At 48.4% G+C, this 10,081-nt stretch overlaps 1 protein-coding gene and 1 pseudogene across 2 annotated transcripts; one reads left to right on the top strand and one right to left on the bottom strand.

The window, feature by feature from the left end:
* Window positions 1–231: 231 nt before the first annotated feature.
* LOC122687888 (CDKN2A interacting protein) lies at window positions 232–3,795 on the bottom strand. Of its 2 annotated transcripts, none has more exons than XM_043893615.1 (3): window positions 3,344–3,795; window positions 2,800–2,899; window positions 232–2,345 (listed from the first exon to the last, which is right to left on the bottom strand). In XM_043893615.1, exons 1-3 carry the CDS (start codon window positions 3,613–3,615, stop codon window positions 2,337–2,339), a joined length of 381 nt encoding a protein of 126 aa, XP_043749550.1. In that variant the 5' UTR covers window positions 3,616–3,795; the 3' UTR covers window positions 232–2,336. The 2 variants fall into 2 exon arrangements, with proteins under 2 accessions (XP_043749550.1, XP_043749549.1); XM_043893614.1 differs by having other exon boundaries at window positions 2,769–2,899; window positions 3,344–3,788.
* A 610-nt stretch (window positions 3,796–4,405) lies between these two features.
* LOC122687764 lies at window positions 4,406–9,398 on the top strand (annotated as a pseudogene).
* Window positions 9,399–10,081: the final 683 nt, after the last annotated feature.

Below are 10,081 nucleotides of genomic sequence, written 5' to 3'. Positions count from 1 at the left end.
AGCTTTTCTACTGCCTGCCCAGTGTTTTTCTGAGATTTGTAAACAAAAATAAAAACACCTGGTTCTGCTTCTAGATTTGCAAACTGTTAACCTTACTACCCATAGAAAACTGTATCAAGCTGTGAAAAATTACCCAGTTGTAACTTACAACAACTAGTAACAGGAAGCCTATTTGCAAGAATTGGTTCTGACTTTGGGAATGAAAAAAAAAAACAAAAAAACCACAACTTCTTGAAAAGGTAAAATAGCTTAAAGCATTTAATATCTAAACAAATCAATCCGTTAATTATAGTAGTCACAAAATATGCTTAATATAGAAACCCACATTTATGTCTTTAAGAAAAAGGGTAAATTGTAGTTTACCTCAAAACATAAATTAACCCACTTAAAGAATCTGCAGAGGTCAAAATCATGGTGAATTTCAAACAACTTCAGAATAAAATAAACAAGTATTTTACACTGCTTTATATCTAAAAAATGCTTACAACTTCTCATAAAAATAGTCTGAGGCAACTATTTTCTCTTTTATTCTTTAACAGACATGTTCAGTATCATAGGCAACATTCTTTAAACCTTAAGCTTCACGGACTTTCAGACATTCAAATACTATGGTCCCCTTTTCTTTGATGTGAAAGTTTATTCAGCTAGAAAAAAAAAAGCATGGTAGACAACTGATACATTTTTCACCAAATTCAAAGTAGTACAAAAATTTCAAGACTACAGAACTACACATCGTACCTAATGTGTCAAAAATAGAAGACAGTATTTTCTTCAGCAAATAAAACAGCATACTGGTATGCCGTTAATGCATAAACCTTTTAATGTATACTGTCATTCACAAATTATTTACAACTTCCACTGTGTGAAGAGAATTAGAATGTAAATTTTCTGCAAAACTGGAAAAAAGCAATACAAAATTTGTGAAAGCTTGTGTTTCATATACAAAAGTAAGCCAGTTTTTCTCTTCAAATACCAGATAATGTACACAGTGATATTTTGGACATATTACAGTAATTCTTGAGGATGTTTTAATGCTGGAGGCAAGTTTACAGGCCTTGATTCTTCATCGAGGAGTACTAAGTCTTCTATTTCACTGCCTCTGTATTTCCTTTTACATATTTTTACCACTACCTTTTTCTTGAGAAATAACTTCAAGGCTTCTCTTGATGCAACTGCTTTAGCATTTTCTTTGCTTTTTCCACAGCCAGTGCCCAAATACACAGACTTACATCTCAATTCACAAACAATACTTTCTTGAGAACTCTTGTTTTGAGGCAGATCTGCCAGTTCTTTTAGTGGGACAAAAAACACATCCAGTGTGGCTTTCAGAGCTTCGATAGCTGCGTTTAAGAGCTCGCCATGATTCACGTTGGGACTAAAGCCACCGACAGCCACCAACTTCCATGCCACTGTTTTATACAGTCTATTGAAAAAAGGTTGTTTCTGTTTCACATCTTCGTTGGTTAACTTGCAACAAGAGAACTTGACAGAACTTTCACTAGACTGTGAAGTACTTTTGGAAGGCAGCTGTGCTGTGCTGGTCTGAGAACTACTCTTAGAAGCCAGCTGGGACACACTTGCTATGGCAGTGTTTTTGGAGACCAGAGAGCTGCTGGTCTGGGAGCTGTTCTTGGAAGCTAACAGTGACGCAGCTACCTGCGAAGCACTTTTGGAAGTCAGCATTGTGTTCACTGAGGTGCTGCTCTTGGGGGTTAGTGAAGATGTGCCTGATGATGAACTGTTTTTAGAAACCGATGATGAAACACTTGCCTCTGAACTGGCTTTAGAAGTTAACCCGCTGGAAGCTGTCTCTGAACTAGGTTTAGAAGACAACAATGGCAACTCTACTTCTGAGCTTCCTGAGGAGCCCAACAACGGCACCTCAATCTCTGAGACGCTTTGAGAGGCTGAGGCGGACGAGCCTTCCAAAGCACTCTTTTTCGGCGATCCACTTTGTTGTCTGGAATCAGTGGACTGGGTTACATGACTATTCACACTGGATTTCAACAATGAAGAAACATATGATGCTGAACTATGTTTATCTGGAACTTCCGGTTCAGAAGCTTTTCCAGACCCTACCGTTGTCACCTGAGAGGCAGTGCTGCCGCTGCTCTGGCTGCCAACTGCGCGCTCTCCATCACTTGTGGCGCTGCTATTCTGACTCAGGGTGCTGGAGCTCCGAGCTGAGTTCCCACCACTCTCTGATTTGGAAGAGGAACCCGAACAGGCTGAGCTGCTCTCCTGCTGAGCTGTTGTTTTAGCAGCAATTTTCAGACGATCTTGCTCAACTGCAGAATTGTTTTTTCCTTCTGTGGATCGTTTTTTGGCTGGCTCTTCTACCCCTTCTGAAAAAAAGGAAAGCAGATATGTAAGTCTACTTCACACACACACATCAGCTCAAAATGTACAAGACAGATACACATATTAAAACAAAGGCACAAGGTAAGGTGAAGTTACTTCAGGATTTGTAGATTCTTTATAAAGTGTGAAATAACTTCATTAATTCTTAAAACAGCGTTGAATAACATAATTTCTAACATTAAAAAATTAACAGCATAGGCAACATTTGACACTTCGAAATCTCATGGCAGTCAAAGGAAACTATCAAATTCAAAGCCTAAAGCACATAAACACATAACTTAACATTCCAACTTGATTAATAACATTATAAAAGTAACTTATTAAAAATTAGTAATAATGGTAATTCCTAATTACATCAAACTTAAGTTCTAAACTCCTATGTATGTTCACATCTATGATCTGCTAACCATTGCTACTCGATATCCCTCTTTTCTTCACCTTGGCAACCAGTTCGTCTCTTGTGGTATGGATTGGAGCATCTGTCACTTTGATGCCTTCAGCCATACTAAGTATTTTATCCATAACTTTTTGAGGGTACCTGTAACAAGAAGGGAGAGACGCTTCAGAAAGTGTTTTTGCTCCGCTGCCACCTCTAGGGTACAAAAACTGCAGGCCACAGGAACTGCATTTCCTGGTAGTAATCAAGAAACTGAACCAACCGCCAGGAACTTTCGGTTTCCTGCAACTTCACACAAAAACGCCCAGGGTCTGGGAGGCGGGGCCCTTTCTTACAAACCTAATTTAGATTTAGTGTCACTCTCCCCCCAAAAGCGGTGTCAGCTCATCGCCAACGACACCAATGGCAGCTCCGCACGCTACGGGGGCACCTCCAGACCGTGAATCGTGTCGGCTTCGGCCAAGAGACGCCCTTCTCGCCCTTAGAGGGCAGCAGGTCCCGCGGATTCCCGCGCTTCACCACTCCCCCTCCCGGCCGAGGGCTCCGGGCCTCGGGAGAGCTGCTCGGGGACGCGGGCTCACTCACCGGCACCCGAGGAAGACGTGGTTGGCCCAGGCCATGGAAAAGGAGATGAGCTGCTGCAGCTGCCGCTTGCGGGTCCCGCTCTCGGCGTCGGCGGCCTCCTCCCGGGGAGCGGGGGCAGCGCCGCCGGCGGGAGCCAGGTCCCCGGCGTTGCGGAGCAGGAACTCTCGGCGGTGGCGCCAGTGTTTCTCGGTCTCGCCGTCGCAGCGCAGCGCCTCCACCCAGGCAGCCACCCGCGGGTTCTGGCTCAGGTATTCCGACACCTCCTGCGCCATGTTGGGCCTGCGGGTCGCGGAGGCCGGGAGCGGACTCTGAGCCGGGAGGCAGGCGGGGGGTACGGGGCGAGCGGCCCTGTCACTGCGGCCTGCACCGGCAGCCCTCCAGAGTACGCCCCTCCAGAGGCCCAAACACCAAACAACAGCGCCGGGAGCAGCTGAACCGCCCACTTCCGCCCGCCGCCGGCTCCTTCCCTTTTATAACCTCGTCGCCGCCGAGCGCCCGCGCGTCCTTCCGGCGCGAGCCGGCTCTCCCAGGACGCTTTGCGGCGCGCGAGCTGCCGCGACGCTGCGGCCCTGACGGCAGCGGGGGGATGGGAGGCGGAGCGAGGGCAGGTGGGCGCCCCCCTCCCGCCCCAAGAGAGCGGTTCGCGTGTGGGTTCGCCTGGGGTACCTTCGACCTCGGCGCCCGCCTCCCCGTTCCGGTTCGGCTTTGTGACGCCGCGCGCTCCGGCTTCCTCGCTCCCGCGCCTGGCCCGCCGCTCCTGGGGGCGGCCGAGAGCTGCTGGGAATGCGGAGCGGCCGGGCGGGGCCGGCCGAGTCCTCGCGTCTGGCGCGCGTCCCCGCGGACTCGAGTTGCTGTCCCAACGCGAGGTCTGGCGTCTCGGCCCCAGGACGCTGGTTTCGAGCAGGGCCAAAATAAAGCTCGCTTTCATCTTTTGCTTATAAGAAAACAGCAACCAGCGCCGTTTCGAGTATAGATAAGCGAGGCATTTTGAAGCCGTTCGGGTCTCGGGGCATTTAGGAATGTGCAGGTGCATATTCGCTTAAATTGTGCTAATAAAGGTCAATGATAACTTTTATCCAGTTCGATGTTGCCCTGTGGAGCCCAGTCTTTGAAACCACCCCTGACCCCGCAGATTTGGGTTTGGTTTCCGCAGTTCAACCCAGGCAGTACTGCTTGCTCCTGGGTGGATTTTTGGTCAATATCAAACGCTGCACTAGGAACTTCTGTCTCCGTATTTCCTTAAATTTACAAACAGTAATGCCTAGCTGGACGGAAAGGAGAAGTGCATTTGTCCACGGCCCCAACTTTACCCTCTTAGAGCCTTTTTTTTTTCCTTTACATTTTTTTTCCATTTTAGAATGGCCACACTTAACATTACTCCCGACTTGCTTATGTTTCCAATATTCGGTGTTGAGATGGTTGGATGGCATCACCGACTCGATGGGCATGAGTTTGAGTAAACTCCGGAAGGCAGTGATGGACAGGGAGGCCTGGCGTGCTGCAGTTCGTGGGGTCGCAAAGAGTCCCACTCGACTGAGCGACTGAACGGAACTAAACTGAGGCAGAGCCGGCAATTTCTCCCCCTCAGCCCACCCTACCGTCATTGGTTTTCACAAATTCCCTTCTCTCCTTTTCTCTCTGAATCCTTCCTTCCTCTCCTCCAGTATTTTGTCTCCTTATAGTGAGAAGGTATTTTTTTTTTTTTTTAGTATGATATATGCTATTATTCTTAACTTCGTGGTCCGTGGTCTATGCCCTGAATCTTCATATGCAAAGTAAACCTTAAAAAAAAAAAAAAAGACATATTTTTTAGGTCAAGCATCTGGCTCCTGCAAATAACAAATACACCAGCTTTCAGCCCCAAAATGCTTTTATTATAATTTCAACAATCAATTTTGAAATCCAGGCTCTATTTGAGTGCCCTTCAAAACAACATGACTGGAATGCTACAGGGCAAATAATAATAATAATAATAATTCTTAGTTTAAAATGTCCAGATATCCAGTATCCTTGCCTGGAATATCCCATCGACAGGAGAAGCCTGTGGGCTGCAGTTCATGGGGTCACAAAGAGGAGGACATGACTTAGAGAGTGAGCGCTCTACAGTAATGCTAATATGAAATTATGTTATTTGAGGAAAACCACAAATAATTCAATTTACTAAGTTATTAAATACCCCAAACTAGCAATCATGTTTTCTCTATATTACAAATAAAAGTAATTTACTTTTGAATAGCTGGGAACATTGAAAGGTCATTTTTATTTCTTAGACTAAGTTTATATATACATACACACACACACACACACATAATTTGAAGTCATTAAATGTAAGTCATTAGCCTCTTTGGCGAAGTGGAATCTGCGTATTTTTTTAAAAGGAAGAGAAAAATAGCATATATTAATGCATAGATATGGATTCTAGAAAAATGATACTGATGAACCTATTTGCAGGACAGGAATAAAGATGCAGACAAGAGAATGGACTTGTGAACTCACGGGGGAAGGAGAGGTTGTATGGCACGGGGGCTCAGTGGAGCTCTGTGATGAAACTGTGTGGGAGGGAGGCTCGGAGGGATGCTCAAGAGGGAGGGGCACATGGATACATATAGCTGAATCACGTGGTTATACAGGAGAAACTAACACAACATTGTAATGCAATTACATTCCAATAAATTTTAAATAAAAATAATAATGTCCAGATATCATCTAGGTGTGGAATCATACTTGCTATCTCCCCCATGCCAGACAATTCATCAAAGGAAAAACCAAGAGGCTCTTTAGTTCTTCACTTTCTGCCATAAGGGTGGTGTCATCTGCATATCTGAGGTTATTGATTTTTCTCCCAGCAATCTTGATTCCAGCTTGTGCTTCCTCTAGCCCAGCATTTCTCATGATATAAGTTAAATTTCTTATATATATATATATAAGATATATATATATAAATATATATATAAATTTCATTTCTCTGCATATAAGTTAAATAAGCAGGGTGACAATATACAGCCTTGACGTATTCCTTTTCCTATTTGGAACCAGTCTGTTGTTCAATGTCCAGTTCTAACTGTTGCTTCCCGACCTGTGTACAGATTTCTCAGGAGGCAGGTCAGGTGGTCTGGTATTCCCATCTCTTTCAGAATTTTCCACAGTTTATTGTGATCCACACAAAGGCTTTGGCATAGTCAATGAAGCAGAAATAGATGATCTTCTGGAACTCTCTTGCTTTTTCGATGATCCAGCGGATGTTGGCAATTTGATCTCTGGTTCCTCTGCCTTTTCTAAAACCAGCTTGAACATCTGGAAGTTCACGGTTCACATATTGTTAAAGCCTGGCTTGGAGGCTCTACCTGGACCTTTGGAAAAAGACAGTCCACTAGTGCCCTTGAATGAGGTTGGGCTGGCCTTTAGGAGAGAAGTGAGCACAGAGAAGATCAAGAAATCACCTGACTTGAGATTAAAGGGATCAGACAAACTTATTAAGATTAGGAGGCCACCACGTCAGACAAGATTAAGGGCTTCCCTGGGGGCTCAGACGGTAAAGAATCTGCCTGCAATGCAGGAGACCCGGGTTCCATCCCTGGGTTGGGAAATCCCCTGGAGAAGGGCATGACAACCCACTCCAGTATTCTTGCCTGGAGAATCCCATGTACAGAGGAGCCTGAGCAACTAACACACCCACACACAAACGGTGCTCAGGCCCTAATCTTGTCAGAGACCTCCACCCCCCCCCCCCCCCCCCCCCCCCCACCTTTTGAACTCCTGTTCAACCCCCTCAGCAAGTTCTCCAGGATTGAGACACAGTTTTTCGAGGCAGAAGTCTAATCTGTCTCCCTTTGCCTGGTAAAGCAATAAAGCTATCTACCCTTTTTTACTTCTCCCAAAACTCTGTTTCCAGGATTTGATTCAGCATTGGTGTACCGGGAGGCCGAGCTTTTGATAACATAATCACAGTGGTGATGTGTGTGTGTCCTGAAAGTCAATGACGAGAATGTTTTAAGAAGAGCATAGTCCCCTGTGTCAGAAGCTGTTCTGTGAACTAATAAAGAGAAACTTCATTTAAAATGGAGTGGAGGAAAATGGCTCCAGAACTAGTGGCGGGCTGAGCACGCTGGCCCCTCTCGAAGAAGCCGGCGCTGCGATCCCGGGCTGATCGAGCCCCTCCCGAACATGGAGGGCATTGGGGCGCTTCTTCGCCCACCTCCTGCCACCCACCCGCTACCTCAGCAGAAACTGGGAGGTGGACGTGGCGGCCCAGCTGGGCGAATAACTCGAGGAGCTGGACCAGATCTGCCTTTCTTTTGACAGAGGCCAAACCACAATGAACTTCACTGAGGCAGCACAGTTGATGCGGGGCTCTGCTTGTTATCTACAGTCAGAAGGCGGACTACCTTTACTCCCCGGCCCACCAGGATCTCGACTTCATCTCTAACAAGAAGCGGGCCAAACAGCCCTTCTCTGAGCCGGAAGATGGGACCGTTGGGGAGACCAGCTCTAGGGCCCCCCAGGAGGCGGCGCGTAAGTTCCCGTCGGTGGACGACCTCTCTGACTCCTGTGTTAACGCGGCTCTCAGGGGTGACCAGGTCCCGAGTGAGACCCCCATCCGCCTCCTGCCCGATGCCCCGGTAGCCCCCGACGAGATGAATAGTAACCCCCTGCACAGCCGGCAGGGCGAGGATTTTAGGATGAATCCCTCCCCAACAATAACGTTCTTGTTGGAGCCGGTGGGAGTGTCCCTCATGGAGGCACTGACGCCAAGGAACCAGCAGGAGCCTGGTAGGGTTGAGGAGCAGCTCATGGAAGACTCTGCGTGTGGGAGTCCCGGCCCGGTGCTCAGCATCTCCCAGGAGCCAGGCGCCTCTCCAGAGGGCCCGGTGCCCAGAAGCGGGGGTGCGGAAGAGGCTGAAGAGAATGCAGAGCGGACCGCGGAGCCTGCTGAGGCCTCAGCCCCTGAGGTCCCCATCGAGCCCCAGGAGCCCAGAGCCGACTGCTGCCCACTCCGGGAGCGGAAGGAGGCCTTGGAGCCTGCATCCTGCCTGAAGGAGACCCCAGGCCCCTGGCAGGGCCTGGAGCCTTTCGACTCCCTGTATTCCGAGCCCTTCAGGAAAGGGAGGCCCTACTCCGTGCCCCCCGCGTGGAGGAGGCGCCAGGACAGAAGCGTAAGTGGAAGGATGCCGTCAAGCTGCAGAACTTCCACCAGTGGTACCCGGCCGCCTATGCTGACCACGCCGACAGCAGGAGGCCCTGGCGAAAGGGCCCTTCCTTCGCAGCCATGGAGGTTCTGTGCTGGAAGCATGTGAGGGAGCAGCTGGAGACACTCCAGAAGCTGCAGAGGAAGGAAGGCGGCTGAGCAGCGCCACCTCCAACGGCTCCACCTCCGTAGCCTGTGGAGGAAGGCTGCCGGAAGGACTCCGCCGAAGACCCGGGAGCAGCAGAGGACTTCCACAGAGCCTGGGGAAGACGCAGACACGGAAGCGGCAGCCATGCCAGTGTCCCTGCGCTGTGAAGAGCTGGTCCAAAAGAACGTGGAGCTCTTCGTCACCACCTCGAAGCAGGAGCTCATCCAGGAGACACAGCTGAAACAGCACGTCCGGGACTGGGAGGACACCATCCAGAGCCTGCTCCAGGAGTAGGAGCACGTGCCCTTTGACATCCACCCTGTGGGGACCAGGTGGTCTCGAGGTTCAGCTCACTCAACCACCGGCAGCCTTTTGCAAAGCTGCTGGCAGGCCAGCCTGCTTTTGAAGTGTGTCGCTCCATGCTGGCCTCCTTGCAGCTCGCTAATGACCACACCGTGGCGATCACCCAGCAGCCGGGGCTAGAGGTGGCCCATGGACACCATGTCCCTGAGACTGCTCACATATCAGCCCACGAACACTTCCAGACCTAAGGTGCAGCCCTGAGTGGGGAGCACTGAGACCAGGGTTGGGCCCTGGAGCCCATCCCCCACAGATGCTGGGCGTGCATCGGCTCAGTCCACTTTGCTTCCTGGCTGGCCCAGCCTAATAAAGTGTTGCCATCCCACCAGTCCCTTAAAAAAATAAATAAATAAATAAGATGAAGTGGGGAGGCCAGAAGGGAGTGTGCTCAAGCCGATACACTCAAGGTCAATTGCTGACCCAGTAAGAAAACAAGTGTCTTTGCATCTTCAACAGGAAGCAGGCTATTACTTTACAACCCAGCTGGGGGATGAATTTCTCCTCCCCAGGCAACAACCTAGTCAATGAGAGACTGAAAATCAGCCAAGGAACTCAAGCCAGGAGGCTCGGTAATAACCTAGAGGGGTGGAATGGGAAGGAGGTGGGAGGAATGTTCAAGTGGGAGGGGACATGGGTAAACCTGTGGCTAATTCATGTTGATGTTTGGTAGAAACCAACACAATACTGTAACACAATTATCCGTCAATTAAAAATAAAATTTTTAAAAAGCCACTACACTTCAAACTCCCAGTTTTCTCCAATGGACTCTTTGTTTATACTAGCCCCACCCAATTCCTTCTCCTCTATAAAACAGCCCTCCTCTCCTTCGGTTTTTGGACTTGCTTATTTTTTCTGTGGATTTGCATGTTCTAAATTGCGATTCTTTGCTGTGCCTGAGTAAATCCATTTCTACTAGGAAAATAACTGACTGTTTTATTGTTTTAGGTCAACCCTGTGGAGAAATCAAGTAAGAGGAATACTGGTATTAATGATCCTATGGCTTCCCAGGAGGCTCAGTGGTAAAGAATCTGCCTGCCAATGCAGG

The sequence above is a fragment of the Cervus elaphus genome, chromosome 32 (assembly GCF_910594005.1).
Source record: "Cervus elaphus chromosome 32, mCerEla1.1, whole genome shotgun sequence".
NCBI classification, from domain to species: domain Eukaryota; kingdom Metazoa; phylum Chordata; class Mammalia; order Artiodactyla; family Cervidae; genus Cervus; species Cervus elaphus.
Note: the sequence above shows the minus strand (reverse complement) of the source record. Positions and strands in the feature narration are given on the sequence as shown.

Coding starts and splice junctions, on each gene's coding strand:
- LOC122687888 (XM_043893614.1), bottom strand. CDS start 3,615: ATGGCGCAGGAGGTGTCGGAATACCTGAGCCAGAACCCGCGGGTGGCT. Junction 2,900..3,343: donor CACGTCTTCCTCGGGTGCCG/GTGAGTGAGCCC, acceptor TTCTTGTTACAG/GTACCCTCAAAAAGTTATGG. Junction 2,346..2,768: donor AGGGATATCGAGTAGCAATG/GTTAGCAGATCA, acceptor CCTTTTTTTCAG/AAGGGGTAGAAGAGCCAGCC.